Below are 20,402 nucleotides of genomic sequence, written 5' to 3'. Positions count from 1 at the left end.
ATATCCATGGCCTCCAGATCTACAACGTTGACGCCCAAATCTTTGATTGAATAATCGATCTTTCAATATGAATCAAATGAACACCGCACGAAGACGGGAAATCAAACAACGCCGCACAAGACGACGAACAACAAACCACCACACTTAGATGATGAAATCACAAAGAAAAAACTAGATATATATATATATATATATATATATATATATATATATATATATGTGAAAATCACTTATTTAGATTGAAATAGAGAGAAAAAGATGAAGAGAGGTGATTTCAGGTCAAAAATTGACCCAAAACCACCCCTCAATGAAGAAACTGTAAGAAAAAACCTAGAGATAGAAAACTAGGGCCGACTTGTTGGAGATGGAGAGATTACAATAACGGTGTTTTTTTGTTTGTTGTTAATTGACCGATTTACTAAAAGTTGATTTTTATGTGTTTATAGATTTCATTATATTCTTCCTTGTTTTGATTTTGAATTTGTAATAAAGAAGACGTGTTTAATTATTGATTGTTTGTCTGTAGCCTACATACAATACTACATTATGTTAATCTCCTTTTGTCGTAAACAACAAAAAGACTCTAGACTTCAACAAACTAAAAAACACATGCAATATTCATCCCACCTCATGTTGGTTTCATTTTAGAAATTGCTACTTAAAAATATAATCCATATTCTACATATAGCGTGACTTAAATAAAATCATTTGTTTGAATAACAATTTATAGCAAAAAAACTAATGTACCTCTACTAATTAGAGTCCTCCATTATTCTATTGGTGGTTTGTATTTAAATATATTTCGAGAGTTTTATGAGAAAAAAAATTATATGAAACACAAGCATGAGGTTCATACACAGATACCATACACAAACACCTCTCCCTCTCTCACATAGACAAGTTAACACGACTAATGTCCAAAATAACATTTAGTGAGAGTTGTAATAATAATAATAGGATGGTAAATAGAGATATAGTTGGTAAAAATGAATAAATAAAGTAGCTTATAACTTATATCTTATAAGTTTGTATGATGAAAAAAACTTGTTTGATAATTGTTTTTCATTGCAAACTTATAATTTATGTTATTTGTAACCGTGTTTGAGCTTATAACTTATCAAATTTTCTTTTTGTTTTATTCTTATTATTTTATCTAAAATCAATTTTTACCTTTTATGTGTGCTGCTAGTGCTCATTTTATAACCAAATAACTTATTAGTATCAATTACTACCTCCGTTCTTTTTTAAGTGTCACTTTTGGAGAAAATTTTTGTTCCTATTTAACTGTCACTTTCAAAGTTCAATGCAACAATAAATGTTGTTTTACCAACATTACCCTTAGTTATTTATTGTGGAGAGAGAAATATATGAAATAAGATATTAAATGATTAAGGCTATTATAGTAAAAGTATAGAATATTGTATAACAAAAAGTAACATTTATTGAGTGTCTTGGTTTGTGTAAAATGTTAAAAAGTGACACTTAAAAAGGAACGGAGGGAGTATGATATATTTTTTTACTAACGGTAGTTTTGAGAGTTGAACAGTGAGTGAAGAATAAGAATAGAAGTAACTACTACACCACGGTAGTTAGTTAGATCGCGGTGTTTATTGTAAGATGAGAAGTGAATAGCAACGAACTATAATACAATGGCGTCTTCTTCTTTTTCTTCTTCTTCTCTGTCGGTGCTGTTGTTGTTGCTGTTTGCAACAGCTGCTTCTTCTGCCTCAAACGATGTGAAACGCGATGACGATAGAGCTCCCAAGTCCAAATCCTGCAATAACCCCTTCCAATTGGTATCTATGTTACTATCTCTCTCAATTTCAATTTCAATTTCAATTTCAATCTCAATTTCAATTCAATTCAATTGCTGCAGGTTAAGGTGAAAAACTGGGCAGATGGTGAGGAAGGTGTTATTCAAAGCGGTATGACTGCAAGATTTGGTTCTTCCTTACCTGAAAAAGCTGAAAATAGCGTCAGAACTCCTGTTCTTTTCTCTAATCCTACTGACTGCTGTTCATCTACAACTTCAAAGGTTCTTTTCTATTTTATATTTATATCTCCTTTTTGTGTTTTCTTCACATGTTATTACATTTGATTAAGAACTCATAATTGAGAGAAAAATATAGAAAAGTGAAATGGAAATAATATTGACTATTAGAGAATTGTTGTTACATCAAGTAGTACATTAAAGCTTATATAGTCAGTTAAACTAACTAATTCCTAACTAATCTAACTAACTTTTACATCTCTAATAATTAATCCATTTTATTAAATTTTTATCATTGTCTACGTGTGTGTCTGTGTCGGTGTTTAATATTTTGTGAGCTGATGACTGTGGTGATGCCTGAGTGTTTTTTTTTTCTTTTCTCATTTTGCAGTTAGTTGACTCTGTTGCACTATGTATTCGTGGGGGTTGTGATTTTCAACTTAAAGCTACCATTGCACAATCTGGAGGTGCTACTGGCGTTTTGATCATAAATAATGAAGAGGGTTAGTTTATGTTTCCCTTCTTTTTTTGTTTAATTTGTAATAGAAAATCCTTTCCTTAGCATATGACAATTCCTTATGAATAAGCTATTGCCAACACAAAATCAACTCAAATAAGCGACCCATTTACAGTTAGGCACTTCTCAAGCCTCAAGCATAATCACGTGTATTAAAACCTGAATACATTATTCAATATAAGAAAAATGAAATCTGAGTAAAGCACGCAAAGACGTAGCCTATGTTTGTTATCAGGGTGGGTATGCTAGAATCACGACGACCCACCGTGATACCAAACATATACATAGTGAAATCTCATCTTGCTTTTGCACTAACAATTAAAAATTTGTTAATAATGCTTTCATCGCAATTAATGTTGTACGCACTGCGACATATAGTCAATAAGTTTTATGTCATAGTTTTTTGTATTATATCTTGCTGATTATTTTGCTTGTCAGATCTTGTTGAGATGGTTTGCACTGATAGTACCGAGGCAAACATCACAATTCCAGTTGTGATGATAACAAAATCAGCAGGAGAAGCTCTCAATGCATCTTTAACATCTGGAAGGAGAGGTAAGGGCTTCGACTTTTAGGGCTTCTTTTTCTACTATTATTACTATTATTGTCTTTGAGAAAGGTATTTAGGATTGAATATCTACTACATGTTGTGATTTGCTTATTAGATGAAAATCTTTTTTGGCCATAATCAACATGTTTATCAGTTCTATGTTGACATTTATACTATATAGCTGACCCTGTCCAACACATCAAGGCTTGGTTGTTTGTTGTGACTGTTACTCAGACGTGCGCGACAATAGTCTTTTCTCTTTGCTTGTATTAGTTGTAGAAAATTTTATTCCCCTTCCCTTAGTTGGCTTAGGACTTGTTAAAGAAAAGATTAATAAAACTCTCCTCTTAAAGCTGTGTGGCCATGTGAGAGTAAGATCTTTACAGGCTCTAACATGAAAAATGAATCAAATAGAAGATAGTATATAAGTATGGCAAAGCAGAAGACCTACAAACACAGTAGAAAAACCATTGAGAAAGACTTCACTCTAAATGCTTGTCTAACTGGTTTTATTGAAACTTTTGGTTTTTGATAGAGCCCAATAGTGCATATTAATTTTTGCACCAAACCTACCAAGTTGGACAAGGCGTTCGTATGATATTGTTGTACAAAAGATGTGGAGCAGGGAGCTTATATTAAGCTGTAGCAATTGTGTAGAGTTTTATATTATGTGTTGGATTGGAATTAGGATATATTTGTGATGGTATTAAATTCAGTTGTAATTTGAATTAATAAAAAATTGCATAGATAAAGCATAACAGTATCATGAATTGAAATTGCAAACTGATCTAATGGATAAAACACTAGCATAAGAAAAAAAAGGTAATTTACATTACCATGTGGTTTTAATGCACTGACTAGAAATTCTACCATGTCTCCTCTCATGCAAACACATAAATGGACCTTCTCATTTTGATGCACCCTTTGAACAAAGGAGATGAGATAAACATGGCTACTTTTATCAATAAAATGCATATTTATCCTAGATGTCGGGTTTATTTTCCACATGGTCTACATATGGTTAATTTTGAATTGTATATTGCAGTGGAAGTTCTGTTATATGCACCACCTCGACCACTTGTAGACTTCTCAGTTGCATTTTTGTGGTTGGTGTCTGTTGGAACAATTGTGTGTGCTTCACTATGGTCAGATCTAACTACTCCAGAAAAGTCTGGTGAACGCTATAGTGAATTATATCCCAAGGTTTTTCCTTGCAATCCTTTGTCAGCTTTAAAGTTTATGATATGTACTTAAAAAAGTCTGTTTATGATGCCTTGAGTAAGCACTGTTTGGATGTGGGGACATGCTTTTGTCAGGCAAAAATCACTTAATATTTGAGCAATGCTGAGATGGGAAATGTATCAGATACACTGACCTTGGCACGTGTACTATCTACATTTCCATCATTTATTTTCTTTCTTAGAACCACTTTTAATTTCATGAACTATTACAAACTGTATGCTAAACGGACATGTACTCTTCCTACCATTTTGTTAACCGAAAACAATCTATTCAAGTTTGTTTTTAACATACCTTCAAAAACACAACTTTTTACATATACATTTTTTTTAATCTTTTTTTGCTAGGAATCTCAAAATGTTGCCGCAGCAAGAGGCAGTTCTGATAAGCAAGTTCTTAACATTAATTCAAAGGCTGCCGTTGTATTTGTCATATCAGCATCTACCTTTCTTGTTCTGTTGTTCTTCTTCATGTCATCTTGGTTTATGTGGTTGCTCATTGTACTTTTCTGCATCGCTGGTATTGAGGTAATGTAATTCATTCCTTTCCATGGCTTTTGCTCCCACTTTTGCAAATTGACAAAGATCATATTTTGTAGTATACATGAAGAGGGTATTAGTTCCCTATATCATACATGATTGAATGTCAATTTCATACACAAGTTGCATGAAGGAGAAAATAGGATAGGAAGAGAGTGGCAGTGTCTGTGTGAAAGACCAAGAGCACAAATATCAATATCATCACTCATCATTATTATCAACATACACAATCAAAGTCTTTAATTTCCTGTCCATTAATTTAAGTTTGTATTAATTTACAGGGGATGCACAATTGTATTACAAGCCTTACTTTAAGGTACACCAATCTCTCTCTCTGGACATAAAAAGAAATCAGTGTTCTTTCTGCATGCCGTGTGTTCTGTTAATTTTTCTAAACCTTTACTATTTCTTACAAATCTACATTTGAGCAGGAAATGGCATAATATTGGTCAAAAGACCGTGAATGTACCTCTATTTGGGGAGATTTCTATTTTCTCGCTGGCAGTGTTCTTATTCTGTGTGGCATTTGCGGTTTTCTGGGCTGCTACTCGACATGAATCTTATTCGTGGATTGGCCAAGACACTCTTGTAAGTTTCATTTTCTAGTAACTTTGTTCAGATGTCTAAATTCAACGCAGTGTCTAAATTAATATTCTGTGTGGCATTCACGGTTTTCTGTTATCAACACAGTGTCTAAATTCAAACTTTGTTCAGATGCTTAGCAGATGAAAGTTACTTCCCTTTCTTAAAACTTGTTAGTAAATACTGTCCGTCATTTGAAGTTGAGAGGATGCTAGAAACTTTGTATGATAATCTAAAGTAGAAGTGTGCAGTAGTTTCTATTATAGATCTCCCTAGTATTTATATGTGAATGTCTCCTATAATCCTATCACACTTCCACATACAGTGAGCTGAAATTACATTAAGTGTATAGACGCTAGCACATACAGGTGTGTATATGCAGAACAATTTCAAGACATGAATTCATGGGTTTAAGAAGTTTTATAGCTGATCTATCAAGTATTTAATTGATTTAACAGCTGGTTTCTCATCCACCATTCTTTGAAGTTTTAACATTGTTAACCACCCAATTGCTCGAGTGGTTTGTTAGATTATTAACTGGAAATCTTTTGACTATTATTTCCTTTTCCGTAAACCTATTCTTCAAGTTCATTATTAAATAATGTATGTGTGTGAGTCTGCACACCAAAGTCAAATACAACATCAGAATCTTGGTTGGTTCCTATTGAGCTTCCTGAAGCATTGCACTGGAAGTTGGTTTTCTATTTTGTATGTTGGATCAGTTAACCAATGATTAGCTGTGTGATTGATCTTTGACTGTGTGCTGTTCTCTAAGTATTTCTTTTTCGTAACAGGGAATCTGTTTGATGATAACAGTCTTGCAGTTGGCTCAATTACCCAATATTAAGGTATCTGAATGGATTCCTCATGTCTACAATAAATTAATCATTTTTCCCTTTCTTACTTAGTTCTGTATCTGCCATTAATAACAGTTACTGTAAATTTCTTATGTGTCTAACATAATAGGTTGCAACTGTGCTCCTTTCTTGTGCCTTTGCCTACGACATTTTTTGGGTGTTCATATCTCCGCTGATATTCCACGAAAGTGTCATGATTGCAGTAAGTATTCACTTGTAGAAGTAGTACTTTAGTTCCTTACTTGGACTGTCTCAGTTCAGTTTGCTTCTTCAAAGGTAGAGTAGTATAGGTGCTTATTTTTTTATTTTTATGTACTTGATAAATAGGAAATTTTGGTAGAAAGTGAGAACAAAGTAGAAAATGAAGTCAGAGGAGAAAGTATCATTTAGACCTGGTGTTGGAATATAAGAAACTATCAGAATATCTTGATATTATGTTAGAGTATCGTAGTTTATCTCGTAAGACTAGTTTCCAATTTTAGGGTATCTTCGTTTTTATCTTAAGATTAATTTCCATATTACTTAATTATTATCATGGATTGTTTCCTAATTTTCTTATTGATTTAGGATTAAGTGTCTTGTATCTATACCTATATATAAAGGGGATACATGATTTTGGGCTGGCTTTTTATCTTCCAATTATACCCTTCATTTATATTATTCTAATTACAATTTTATCTTTTGTATAATATTATTTAAATCTTTAATTAAAAAAATCAATAAAATTCCATTATAATAGGAACAATTCCACTACAAGAGGAGCAATATAAGTTAAATATTTGATTGTGGTATATTCCAAAAAAAAAAAAAAGCATACAATTAAGCACAATAGGAAAGTGAAAATCCCTATAATAGGGATTACTCCCTCCGTCCCTAATTAAAAGCACCCTTTGAAAAAAAGTCTTGTCCCTAAATATAAGCTCATATACAAATTATTAGGTGCATTTTTCCCCCCAAACATGCCCCTGATTAATACTTCTAACTTATCTTACTACCTACTTTTCTTAATATATGTGAAATTGGTCAAAAGGGCTTATAGTGACGGAGTGATTAGCGTTTAGTCTTTTGTATCATGTCTGTATCAATCATGTTTTACTATAATTGTAATTCCTCTTATTATTTTCCTTCTTTTGTATAATGTGTGTTGATTTATGGAGATGTGTGTTGATAACTGCTTTTGTTCTTATCAAATGTACCTTATGTTTTCTTTCTCTAGTATGATTATTTTTAATTGACAAGGAAGAGAACTCGTGCTGTCCTGTCTTATATATTTGTTGCAATCATATATGATGAGTCCTCTTTTACAGGTTGCTCGAGGTGACAAGGCTGGTGGTGAAGCAATTCCTATGCTTTTGAGATTTCCTCGTCTTTTTGATACATGGGGTGGTTATGACATGATTGGCTTTGGAGATATCATCTTTCCTGGTTTGCTTGTTTCCTTTGCTCATAGGTACTGAATTCCTTATTTTCCCAATCTCAAATGTAAATGCAAGATTTACAAAGTTTAAGATGTACACATAGCTCAGTTAAAAAAAAAAGGATGTACACATAGCTTTCAATGAATATTGTATATTTTTCCTACCATATTTTGTAGTGATATTCGTTGAAAGTTGAAACGATTTTACTGGGGTGACAATCAAGCTGCTATGCGTTTTTCCTCTAATATCATATTTCATTGAAGAACATAGCATATTGATGCTCACTGCCACTTTGTATGCAAGAAGATTCTGCCTGGTCTTATCACTTGCCATTACTAGACACATGCAGACAACTTTTACAGATTTGATATCCCTCACTTCCTCTCTTTTATTGGTCAAAGTTCATATGGGTATAGTGGGACCCATGTGAATTTTAACTAATAAAAGAGTGTTGAAAAGTGAGTGTTAGAGAGTGTGATGCTATCACTCCTCATTATGTTAGCTTATACCAAGCATCCAGTCAGAATATCACACCATCTGTTAACAAGTAAAATATGATCAATTCTTTTACTTTCCGAGCCATCTGTCTTTAGGAATATATTTCATACATAAGCCAAAATGATTTGATGTAACTATATTTCTTTCTAATATTTTCTATAGGAAGCTTTCATTTATGTACGTTTGACACGGTGCTTTGTTTTGACATTTATTCTGTCTTTTCATTGTCTAGATTTGACAAAGATAATAAGAAGGGAGTATTAAATGGATATTTTCTTTGGTTGGTAATTGGCTATGGAATTGGTAAGTTCTTTTGTTCCATTTTAGTATTGATTAATTCTATAATTTTCTCCTTCCGTTTTAAGTGTGACTTTTCTTCTTTACATGTTTGTCCTTTAGCTTAGTGTTAAATCCGCAGTAGAATATATAGAGAATTTCTTTAATAAATTTATTTTATTGTTAATAATATGTTTTTTAATATCTTGATGTGCTAGCTCAGTGGTAAGAGCTTAGCCTTGTAACCTTAAGGTACAAAGTTCAAATCCCCCGAGGACGGTTGTAAAATGGCAATAGTATTAATTAATAATTTTTTTTAATCATTTTCTCCTTCATCAGAACTGTTGCTTATTTTTGTTTCATTGCGTACATTTAAGGCCAACTATTTCTTGGTTTTATTCACTCATTGACTGGTTATAGTTGGTAATAGTAACCGTATTTTTACTCCAATGACTTAATAAACAATAACCCACTGCTTAATAAGTAAGAAGAACTGAAATAACTTTGCATATGCTTTCTTAATCATAAGGAGCCTAAAATAAATCTCAGAATTTGGATTTGGCCTAACTCAATAATGCAAAATCGGTTTGTAAGGTGAGAAATTCCTCCCACTTTAGTTATAAACATTACTTCTGTCTATATCTCGTCAAAATATCAACACACCACCTCATGCCCAACACTAGACATTTGGAGCATGGCCGAGTGGTCCAATTGTAGGCGACCCAACAGATCTTGGATAGACTCTAGTACCCTCTTAGCATTTGGATTGGGCCTAACTCACTTGTAAGGTGAATGGTGAATGGTGCCTCTCACTTTAATTATAGACAATATTTCAACCCTTGTCTTCAAATTTGAGATTCTCGACATTAAGTTAAGAATATTATGGATAAAAAAAATCCAGCTTTTGTTGAGAACTTATCATAGCATAACCTCATTTAACACTTCTGTTTGATTTATTGGCTTTTACATTTTCTGTCAAATCCCTTTCCAAGCCACCAAAAAGAATTTTTATCAAACAAAACTTGATTTATTTTTTCCAAAGTGTTTTACAGCTTTTGTAATATTGTTAAACAAGAGGAACCCTTATAAATCTCTAACTAAAAAGGTTATATATACAATACAAGCAACAGATGCAGATGTGTGAGAGGAGAAACAAGGGTTACAAGCTGCAAATGAGAATAGGCCAAGAGTTGTGTTGGTTAACACTAGTGGTCACGAATTTACTTGAAAATTTTGTACCTATCACTCTCTTCATAAATTACTCCACCTACTTAATATGTTGTTTGCTTCCAATATTCTATAAATGGAATTTCAGTTTATGTCGTACCTGTTTTTTCCCGTGTGGCATTTAAAACCTTACAAAACAATAGCGTGTAATGGAATGCTAATTCAAATTCACATCAAGTGTAGTTTAAATGAGAATGATTAGATGCCAGCCCAACATAGCAACTATTGATCATCTGTTTCTTTCTGTTTGGTTCATAAAGCATAAGTAGCACTACTATCTCAAGCACGGTTATTGATTTTTCTATAAATATCATATCAATAAAATCCATGATTTCCTAAAGTCCAATTAGTTACTTGGATTCGACTAGTTTATGGCATAATAGATATTCCATTTTGATTTGTTAGTAATTTAGACTTGTAATATAGATTAGTTTCATTGATCCCTTATATCATGATTGATGACAGTGTCTTTCTACATTTCAGGCCTCGTTTTCACATATTTGGGACTATATCTGATGGACGGAAATGGACAACCTGCACTCCTTTACCTTGTTCCATGTACACTAGGTAATTAGTTTTTGGCTGAAATTATGTGGAGTTGTTTATGCTATTGTCATTTTAGCTCTCATATTGCCGGGCCATTGTTTGATTTAATTAAATCAACAGGTGTCTTTATCATACTGGGATGTGTGAGAGGTGAGCTGAAGAGCCTTTGGAACTATGGCACAGACCCGTCCTTGTCCACAGAGCCTTCAGATTCAGAAGTTTAAGTGATCACACTATAGTATATTCTTTGAGAATTGAAGAAATTGAAATGATCACAGCTCAATGGAGTACAAAATAAATGCGGTGATTAGGACAAACACCAGGTGTACAGGCTCCATAACTATCGTTGTGCTCCATCGTCATAGCTCTCTTGTAAAAAGAAGGAAAGACAGAAGGAGAACCCAGGCAATTCATAGTTTTTCTTTGTTTGTGTCAATTGCTTTTGCAACTAAAATTTGATAACTATTGATGCAAGCACCTTACAGTATAAAAGGGATACAGTAGGACTTTCGTCTTGTTAAGTTTTTACAACATCCTTTAACTTTCTAAACCCAATGCTTCTTATTGATAAAAGCTGTACTTTAAGTTATTTTTGTCTAAGTAGGTTGTTTGATTTCAGATATTATCATAGCCGTATTACTTTCAAGTTCTATAGATATCATTTTAGTTGTTAAAACCAATGTTTTAAAAATAGAACTCGACATTGAAACGAGACCTCTGGCTCAGGGTCGAACTACTTTAAACCATGAATCAGGACGGAATAATTATCAAATCACCTAAATAAACAAAGAATAGAGTGTTTATTCATGGTTAGATCGGTTGAACAATTTGGTTTGGTTAAATGTTTGAAACATTGTTTACAACTTATTACCGTGCTAATATCGATTGGTGCTAGAGTGTCCGGACACTCTGAGATTTTAAAAGAGACTAGGTTAGACTGTGGCCATCCCTTTGGTTGGACGTAATTTCTTGTTATTTCTTTTTTTTAGCATGTAAAAGTTGTTTTCCTTAATCTGAGACATGTTATTTTTCTTATGCATTTCTGCTGGACATTTTATCATATTTTTTTTGCTTAGATACTATTGTTAAATATATATGCAATCATTAAGTTGTTGTCGATAATAGGAAAATTATTTCTTTAAGAATGACAATTTTCCATATCAGAAACAGACAGATTGGTCAAGAAATAAGTGTATTCAGTCCAGGCCTTGAAATATTAATTCCACCAAGTCATTACACATTGGATGATTACTCAACAGGACCTTCGTATTGCGCAAAACCCCCTCAAATTTATTGGATCATAACTCTCGATCACACAAAATCTATTGTGAGTTACGATTTAGATTGGATCTTAACTTTCAATCGATTTATTTTAGGGGGTTGAGCAACTTGAGGGGCCTATAGAACAATTTCTAGTGGATGGGATGTGGAGAGTCTTTAGGATCATCAATGATCCAACTTGTGTCCAAAGCGCAATCGATGATGAAATGTACTTTATGAAGAAGTTACAATCAATTTCCCAATTACTACAAAGATTCTCCCTCAGCATTACCTGACCTGGCAAATGGCACATGACATGAAATTGAAAAATGCACTAAAATATGCGCTGTAAGTGTAATGTGTATATTTGGATACACAATCACCTCTATCCTTCTTTGCCACCGATATTATGCCAAGCCAAAAATACTTTCTCTTCACATGTCTTTGTTTGTAGTGAATATATTATATATTGACAAATTTTGGGTCACCAATTGTGGTTGGTCCCCCACGGAACACTCACGGGTTCATTCCATCTATATAATATTAATATTAATATTATTTATTAAGTATTGCACTTACATAGGTTAACATCTAACATAATCTAAATAAATATCAATATTATTAAGTGTCGCACTTGTCATGTGTGCTGATGTTAATTAGTTTGTAATGTGTTATTTGACACAATATAAATATATAATTCTACACAGTTAAAATTCAAACGACCCGGTTCAATTCAAACCGATCCGAACCGTTTGTTTATTTTAATATTTGGATGTAATGACTTTTGTTTTAAGGGTCTTGCTAACTAGTGTCATAAGGGTAATGGTTAAGGATTCCATTATAAGAAACTTTGTCTTGGAAATACAATTGTTTACTTTTTTCTTAGCAATAATTGCACCACTTTTTGATGCAAACTTTCTTATTTTAGTACTTTAACCAATGCCCCAAAGACAATGGTTAGCATTTTCCTTGTTTTAAAATCAATCCAAATTGAACGCACACACTCCAACTGTCACACAACAATATATACATATGGTAGCAGCTAATTTTGTCAAAGTGCTTGATTCCAATATTCCACATGGATCCAATTGGTTTCTTCCTTCTTCTGACATCTCTGCTGTTCAGTTATCCATTTGTTCTCATTGCTCAATCTCCCACAACCACTATCAGTGTTGAGGGAATTGTTTATTGTGATGCCTGCTCAACCGGCACTTTCTCTAAACACAGTTATCTCTTGCCAGGTATGTACCAAGTACCTTGTTCTTTCTCATGCAATATATACACCATTATATGTATAATTAAATGCCATTTAGCGCTGAATTAAAGGCTCGTCCAGTATCTCATACACCATACATGTTGGTGTCTGACACGATAACGAGACACATGGTTACATTCAATCACTTTTATTTTCTTAAATCATTACTAGTGTTTATGTGTCAGTGTTTGGCGTCTATGTCTTAACTTTATGGATTATAAGCAATGAATGATTGAATTGATATATGTATGTATCTATGATGATATATATCAGGTGTTGACGTTCATATAGAGTGCAGATTTAGAGCAAGCTCACCAAGAACCAACGAACAGATAAATTTCTCAGTGAATAGAACAACAGACAGAGAGGGAGCATACAAATTAAATATACCATCAGTGGATGGAACTAACTGCGAAATTGCCATGGATGGTAATTCACAGATTGTGACTCTCTGCGAAGCAAGCTTGATAGGAACCTCATCATCTTCTTATTCTTGCAATGTTCCTTTCTTGAAGAGCACAGGAAGTAGTGAGATATCAAAACAAGAGAATAACCTATGTGTATACAGCTTGGGAGCTCTTAGTTACAAGCCACCTGAAAATATGATCAATACTACCTTATGCTCAAATTAATTCATTTGGATTTTAATTTGTTCCAAAAGTCCGATGCACGCCACTTTTCTAAGGTATTGTCCACTTTAGATATTATGGAAACTTCACAAATGCATAACTTAGTTAAAAGTTGTTGTTGAATTGAGTGGGTATTTATAAATTACTCGTAAGTTCGTAACCTCGATTTTCAAGTAATGTGAAATTTTTTGGTATACCAAAACAAAATTAGCCAAAATTCATTCTATAGCACCTTCTTTTCTTTCCTTGGACCCCTTTCCTTAAATTTGGGATTGGGTGACCCTTCTCTTCCTCTTACTCAATATCCTTATCCTACACCACTCTCAATCACCTCCTTTTATTTTAGGGGACCCCACAACTTGGATTCCTCTTGTGTGTTCTCTCTCGACCATCACCTCCTAAACCAAAATCCTTTCTTCATTTTCTTTTTATTATTCTTGTGATAGTTATTTGATATTTATTTATTGAAATACCTAGCTAGCTAGCTAGCAGCTGTGTAAAAAATACGACCCTTTTATGAATTACATCTATCATTTTTACGTAGATTATGAAATGTAATAGTGTAGTTATTGCGTTTATTTTATGTGAGTGTTAGTAAAACACCATTTTGTTTATAGATATGTCCGATTTTAATTTCTTATCATTAATGAAAATTTGTATTATTACTAGAGGAAATTACATTCACCTCCCCTAAGTTCTTCTTAAATAATAATAACACCCCCTCTAGTTTTAAAACTTACATTAACCTCCCTTATTTATTTATTTATTTATCAAATATACACTAACCTCCCTTGCAAGATTACACTGTTACTTCTCTGTTAAATGAAACCAACTACCAGAACATCCCATTAACACAAAAGCAAAGAAACCATGGGATTCTCAACCACCGAAACTCCCCTTTGTTGAAATTTATAACTAATTTTCCTTTTCGTCGCCATTTACTCAAATTTCCCTTTCCAATAATTTTTATTTTCCCCAATTTTCTGAGTTTCAAATACCCCAACTTATTTCAAGGAAAGTTCATAATTTCAATTTGCTAGGTGTGTAGTAAATTTGGTGAGCAAGTGTTGTTCCGTAATCAAACAGATAATGAAAAATAATAAACTGATTTAGATAATTTCTATCTTACTATTCAAATCTCAACATAATTTTTATCTGTAATCCAAGCTCTAATCAGTTCATGATTTTCATAGAACATTAGCAACCTAATTTAGCGTTTTTCTTTGCGTAGTATTTGTGGTTTAATATCGGTCTTTTACTGATGAGATGAACAACAATATTAGTCCTGTTTTCATGAGATGAACAATACTTGGTTGAAATTCTCGTAAGCCACTAGAGTAGAGTTCAAGCTTTGGAACAAAAGTAAACGCCATTTACAATACAAGGGAGGTAAGTGTTTTTTTAAAACTAGAGGGGGTGAAGATTTTATTTAAGGAAATATCAGGGGAGGTAAGTGCAATTTGCCCTTATTACTAAGAGGTATATTTGAAACTAGAATTGATTTTACCTTGAGAATTGATTTTATTTAAAACTAGAATTTGTAGCTTTTTATTTTAGAATTCATTTTTACACATAAATGTATAATTCAACTTACTTTTACATGAATCCAAACACAAATCACTTTACATTCAACTCATTTTTAATAACAATCAATTTACTCAAAATCAAATTTTATCACAGGAGAATCAAACATAATTTGATGATTCACATTGTGGGCACCAAAAAAACAATTACGTGCATTACCTTGACCGTGTGAATTTTTTGAGTTTTATGACAAAATTGCTTAAAGTTTGTGAACTATTTGATTTATGCAAGTATTTACTATCCATTTTCGGATGTATTTTTTAAAACTTAATTGTTACAAAAGAAAAACTATGTTGCTTTTACCAAGCTTTTATCGCAAGAAAATATAAAAGAAAAGACAACAAACAAATTTGTGGTAAAAACAATATAATTAACAAATTGTAATGAAAATCCGCCAACATAAAACAAATCCGCAACATAAAACAAATCTTAAAATAAATCCAACAACCAAAATAATCTCATAATGATAAAGAAGTCTAAAAAATAAAACACAAACAAGTTAAGTGGGTCGACCCGGCCCATCTCGTGCCTGCCTCGTTTTCATCGAGTTAAGCGGGGCGAACCAACTATAGGAAGCAAGTTCAAACTCGGATACTGGTACGTCGTTCTTTTTGACGTAGCGGTGCCGGTAGTAGTGCTTCAGATCTGAACAAAGATCGTGATAAAAACTTGGAATTTTATCGAGTATACTGTCAGCAGATTTGTGTTCTCCCGAGGCCAAAAGCACGTCATACATTCTACAACCATAAAGTAACATCATAAGGAGAAGGAAAATATTATGAGAAAGGGAAAAAATAATATAAAGGTTAGAAGCCCACCCCCAGTAGCTATCTCCGTCATAAGGATATCCAGCCAATGCATATTCTCTCCAAACCAAATTAGCTTTATTCAAATCTCTTGAAAAGGCACAAACAGATAGGAGACGATGAAAACATTGTCTTAAAGGAAGAAGGCCAACCTCTTTTTTTATTAGATCTAGCAAGTCCAATCCAAATTGCAAATGTGTGGACCCATGTTCAAAAATTAGATTAAAGGCCTATACATACATGAGACCAATATGTCATGCTTCATACAGGCAGAAATATTAAACCAATATTTAATTCTTATAATCGTGAATCCTTATTCAAGTCATAAGGAAACAAAAACTTACTTCATCACAAAGATGATACATCCTAGTCCTACTTCCTCCAAAAAGAATCCCTCTCTTGAATGCATCATCACTTTCGAAATGATCCTTGAGTTGTTTAAACATTTCAATGGTAGAACTGTGAAATATACAATGAACATAAACAAACGGCAGGATAAAATCATACTTTAATATTGGGAAAAAATAATATCATACCTTAAATTTTTGTATTGAACCGAGTACCGCATAACCATTTTGCAACCTTGAACCCAATCTTCGCCACTCAACTCCGTGCGTAGGAGAAGACCCCTCTCCAACTCGCTGTGTAAACATAACACATCCTAAGAGTGTACAATGATTGATGAGTTTTAAGGTTTAAAGTGGAAGCTATACAAATTAATAATAATCTAAAACCTTACCATGAGACATAAAACAGCTCTAGGGTTCAAAGTTTGTCCAGCTTTCTTGATTTCCTCCAACAAAACAAGTGCCTCAGACAATTTCCCGTGTGATGCAAGAGATGAGACAAGCATTCTTTTAATTTCAATTAACCACTTCACTGGTATACGTTGATCTTGAACAACCTGTAATGTTAAGGACAAAATGCTATGTCCTTTACAAGGTCACTCCAAAAGAGAAACTGTAGAATGACAACATATATATTTACACATACCTGTTTTGCTTTCTCAAATTCATTGTAAGCTGCATATGCATGAATAAGGGCTACAAAAACTTCTTTTGCGAAGTTGATTCCAGATTGTTCCATCTCTTCATAATACTACAAGGAAATATTCTAATTAGCAACTTGATAATATATTGAAAGAAAGCTTTTTACTACAATGATATCTTTTGAAAGCATACATTAAAAAAAAGGTAAAACTTACATCTTTCATCACTACACTAAAGTGTGCCGAAAGCCAGTAAATCTTTCCATTTATCTTGAAATGGTGAAGGCGATGGCGACTTAAGATGGAATAGATTTGATCAACCTTGATTGTTGTCAACATAGCAAAAGGAATAGAAAATGAACAACCAGATATTAGTAAAACAAGACAAATAAGAAAAAAATGCTTCACTTAAATGTTAACCCATAGTTGCTTCATTATTTATGTCATTTCCTGAAATTACTGAAATGGGAAAAATGAATCATACATTTCATTATGTAAGTGTAAAAGTTTTAGGTGAGCCTTGGAGCAACGGTGAAGTAGTTGTCACGTGACTGAAAAGTCACAAGTTCAAGTCTTAAAAACAGTCTCTTGTTTTAAAAAAAAAGGTAAGGCTGTATACAATACACCAAATGACGTGACCCCTTCTTGGTCCCTACATATGCTGGAGCATTTGTGCACCGGGCACCTTTTCTGTTTTTTGTAATTTTAAAAGTGATTTGGGGAAGAATAACTTGCACCGGTTTACATGTCATAATTAAATCTTAGCATTTATCTTTTGGAGTTTTCTTTTGTATGTCGTATTGTGCCATAGTTCAATAGTTTAAAGACAATCTTACATGACATATTGTGCGAAGAAATACAACAACAATCGAGGCTTATCTCACTAAGCGGGGTCAGTTACATTGATCAAATTATGCCATAGTGTTCTATCATAAACCATATATGGATCCAACTCGTTAACATCTAAATCTTTCCTAACAGTTCTTATAATTTTTCTTGGTCTTTCTCTACCTCTTCTAATCTCACCCTCCTCCATCTGATATACTCTTTGTACTACAACATCTACAAGTCTTTTCTCTACATGTTCAAACCACCTTAGCCTATTTTCTACCATCTTTTTTACTATAGGTGCTACCCCAAATCTCTCCCTAATGGTGTCATTCGCAATCCTATCCCATCTAATCTTGCCACTCATCCAACACAGCATATTGTGTGAAGAAATGGATTAGAACATAATTCAAAGAAGAAGAAAAAAACAGGGAAGCTGCTCTACGTAAGATATATAGTACCTGAAAATCTTGATTAGTTTCTGAGCAAGTCTCTAATACAGATTGCATTACATGACTGGAGGGCATAAAGTCTGCTTCACACATTTTATCAACAACATAAATAGCTACATCCACCTGCATAAGTTAAAAAGAAAAATGAAATGCAGTTTTGAAAAATGACAGTAACATAAAACAGAAAGAAGAGAAAATTTGATCTAAGGGGAGCAAACGTCTTGTTATCATTTTCCTTCTCATCATGGATGAGTTTATGACAATTACTTAATTGATAACCATAATATGAGAATGAATAAAGGAGAAAATTATACCTTATTCTTACCACAACAATACAAAATTAGCTTTTCATACAAAGAGAATGTAGGTGAAATTTTCAACAGACCATGCAAATTCTCAATCTCTTTTATGATATGCTCAACCTTGAAATTACCAAAAAATGATATAAGAAAATTGCTAAGAAAAAAAATAAAATTGTAACATACAACTATTGTAAAAAAATTATGCTTTTAGCATCGCTTTCTTGCTGGCAGTCAAAATGGACAGTGAAATCGATTGAAAATTGTAGATAAGCGCGCATAACAGTATCACATGACATATCATCTAAGGGTGTTTACGTACGATAAGCATTCATGATAAGTTCGTCACCTCTAAATTTGGAATGCTAAATGCATAAATATCAATGAAGTTTGAAATTTCCTCCAGATCATCTTCTGCACTACATAAGAATATGTCATTAACATGAATACAAGGCACTACTTGAACATTTGTAAAGTTTCTAATCTTTGAAAACTGAAATTCTAAAGGTAAGCAATCAAGAAACAGATCAAAAACACAACAACATAATAATGGTACCGTCATAACATTCGAATAGTAACTTTTCCGCCTCAGATTTCAACTGCAGCCTTCCTAATAATTTGAATATATTTGAAAATATTTCATCTGTGGAAGTAAACTCTGTAATGTCTGTATTTTTAAGCACATCTGAAATCTGTGCCTTGCGGTCATCACTTTCACAAAGAGCCAAAAAGTAGTTTTCTGCAACAAGAAAGATTGAATAATAATACAAATAATTAGTGTTGCATTAGAATTTTGTTGGATAAAAACAAACAGATTGATTGATTAATCTAATCTAATCTACCTCGTAATTCTTCAGTTGTGTTACTCCTTTTAATATATTCACAAGCATCGCGGATCATGGCCTCGTCATTAACCCTTATCCACATCAACATGTCATAATAACCGAATCGTGAAATTGATTTTGAATTGCGAATATGATCTTTAATCAATTTAGAGAAAATTTGAAATTGTCCAACATCTCCCATGTCAATTATATACTTGAGAAGTGGACCGTATGTTTCTTCTTCTAGTTCTAGTTCTAGTTGAACTGGCATTGACTGCAGAAGATGACGAATCAAATTCAATTCTCCAGTCGACGACGACGACCTAGCCTTCTCTATCTCCAATTCGAAACGTTGTTGCTCATCAATGGTATCCTCTCTAGAAATCCACAATTTTTCCCTCTCAATTGTTAGTCTCTCTAGAAATCCATGAAGAAGCTTCCCAACCGGAGGAGGAGCATCATGGAGTTTGCCGGAAGAGAGAATAGGGTTCCATGAAAACGATGATGTTTTGCTACTGAAATGATAGCTAATAACACGTAGTTTTTGAAGGGAAAAGGCGCGCATCATCATCTTTGATCTGCACTTCAAGGAGTGAGTGAAGCAAGGTAGGGTTCGACTTTGAAATAATAGCTTACTTGTCTATTTTACCCTTATTTTTACAACCTAATTCCAATTTTATTCCTAATTCCAATTCATGCTTCATGCTTCCTGAAATAATAGCTAATATTAGGTTTTCTTTGTTTTCTTCGTCGTCTTCTTCTCTTTTTCATCTTCATATCATCTCCATCAACCTTCAACAACAAGAATACCATAAAAATTCCAGAAGAAAATGAAGAAAACATAACCTTTATGAATTAAAACTAAGGGAAATGACCAACATGTGTAACGAAGAGAAGTTAAGGGACCAAAATAAATCAAATTTTAATTAAGGGACCAAAACGATACTACCTAAATAGTTAAGGGACCAAAAATGCAATTTAGCCTATATTTTATGATCAATTTGAATCAAAATAATTCATTTAAAAAAGTGTCAGTGTTGTGTGCGTAGTGCGTTATCCTCTTAAGATAAAATTGGTAATGAACTTCATTGTTTTTCTTTTTTGACAAAAATTAACTTAATTATTTACCGTCACATTATTTTCTTATTAACTTCATTGTGGTTTAAAAATGTGTCCACACATAGTGAATAATGCATCTTGTATATGATTATCTTCGATGTAGAAAACTTATGAGAATA

At 33.0% G+C, this 20,402-nt stretch overlaps 3 protein-coding genes across 3 annotated transcripts; 2 read left to right on the top strand and 1 right to left on the bottom strand.

Annotated features, from left to right (window-relative positions):
* Positions 1-1,595: 1,595 nt before the first annotated feature.
* On the top strand, positions 1,596-10,828 carry LOC146903683 (signal peptide peptidase-like 2). Its single transcript, XM_085725805.1, has 14 exons — positions 1,596-1,796; positions 1,877-2,035; positions 2,382-2,493; positions 2,946-3,062; positions 4,103-4,260; positions 4,644-4,823; positions 5,117-5,151; positions 5,267-5,423; positions 6,212-6,265; positions 6,384-6,476; positions 7,582-7,724; positions 8,423-8,493; positions 10,177-10,260; positions 10,360-10,828. The coding sequence occupies exons 1-14, from the start codon at positions 1,650-1,652 to the stop codon at positions 10,461-10,463; spliced, it is 1,614 nt and encodes a 537-aa protein (XP_085581931.1). The 5' UTR covers positions 1,596-1,649; the 3' UTR covers positions 10,464-10,828.
* Positions 10,829-12,552: 1,724 nt separating this feature from the next.
* On the top strand, positions 12,553-13,997 carry LOC146903682 (uncharacterized). The gene is made up of 2 exons (XM_085725806.1): positions 12,553-12,740; positions 13,028-13,997. The coding sequence occupies exons 1-2, from the start codon at positions 12,578-12,580 to the stop codon at positions 13,384-13,386; spliced, it is 522 nt and encodes a 173-aa protein (XP_085581932.1). The 5' UTR covers positions 12,553-12,577; the 3' UTR covers positions 13,387-13,997.
* A 1,319-nt stretch (positions 13,998-15,316) lies between these two features.
* On the bottom strand, positions 15,317-19,864 carry LOC146903681 (pentatricopeptide repeat-containing protein At4g21880, mitochondrial-like). Its single transcript, XM_085725807.1, has 12 exons — positions 19,183-19,864; positions 18,897-19,079; positions 18,690-18,754; positions 18,356-18,463; positions 18,051-18,164; positions 16,978-17,082; positions 16,767-16,871; positions 16,513-16,677; positions 16,310-16,434; positions 16,118-16,232; positions 15,786-16,003; positions 15,317-15,704 (listed from the first exon to the last, which is right to left on the bottom strand). The coding sequence occupies exons 1-12, from the start codon at positions 19,733-19,735 to the stop codon at positions 15,467-15,469; spliced, it is 2,094 nt and encodes a 697-aa protein (XP_085581933.1). The 5' UTR covers positions 19,736-19,864; the 3' UTR covers positions 15,317-15,466.
* Between the last annotated feature and the right edge of the window lie 538 nt (positions 19,865-20,402).

The sequence above is a fragment of the Medicago sativa genome, chromosome 7 (genome assembly GCF_051527215.1).
Source record: "Medicago sativa cultivar Bolivia chromosome 7, Bolivia_mono, whole genome shotgun sequence".
Lineage (NCBI taxonomy): Eukaryota > Viridiplantae > Streptophyta > Magnoliopsida > Fabales > Fabaceae > Medicago > Medicago sativa.
Note: the sequence above shows the minus strand (reverse complement) of the source record. Positions and strands in the feature narration are given on the sequence as shown.

What these genes read in the sequence shown, in the direction of transcription:
- LOC146903683 (XM_085725805.1), top strand. Translation starts at nt 1,650, where the DNA reads ATGGCGTCTTCTTCTTTTTCTTCTTCTTCTCTGTCGGTGCTGTTGTTG. An exon ending in GATCATAAATAATGAAGAGG is followed by an intron (nt 2,494 to 2,945) that starts GTTAGTTTATGT and finishes TTTGCTTGTCAG; the next exon opens with ATCTTGTTGAGATGGTTTGC. An exon ending in CCTTGTTCCATGTACACTAG is followed by an intron (nt 10,261 to 10,359) that starts GTAATTAGTTTT and finishes TTAAATCAACAG; the next exon opens with GTGTCTTTATCATACTGGGA.
- LOC146903682 (XM_085725806.1), top strand. Translation starts at nt 12,578, where the DNA reads ATGGATCCAATTGGTTTCTTCCTTCTTCTGACATCTCTGCTGTTCAGT. An exon ending in ACACAGTTATCTCTTGCCAG is followed by an intron (nt 12,741 to 13,027) that starts GTATGTACCAAG and finishes GATATATATCAG; the next exon opens with GTGTTGACGTTCATATAGAG.
- LOC146903681 (XM_085725807.1), bottom strand. Translation starts at nt 19,735, where the DNA reads ATGATGATGCGCGCCTTTTCCCTTCAAAAACTACGTGTTATTAGCTAT. An exon ending in AAACTAATCAAGATTTTCAG is followed by an intron (nt 17,083 to 18,050) that starts GTACTATATATC and finishes ACAACAATCAAG; the next exon opens with GTTGATCAAATCTATTCCAT. An exon ending in AATTTGAGAAAGCAAAACAG is followed by an intron (nt 16,678 to 16,766) that starts GTATGTGTAAAT and finishes TTAACATTACAG; the next exon opens with GTTGTTCAAGATCAACGTAT.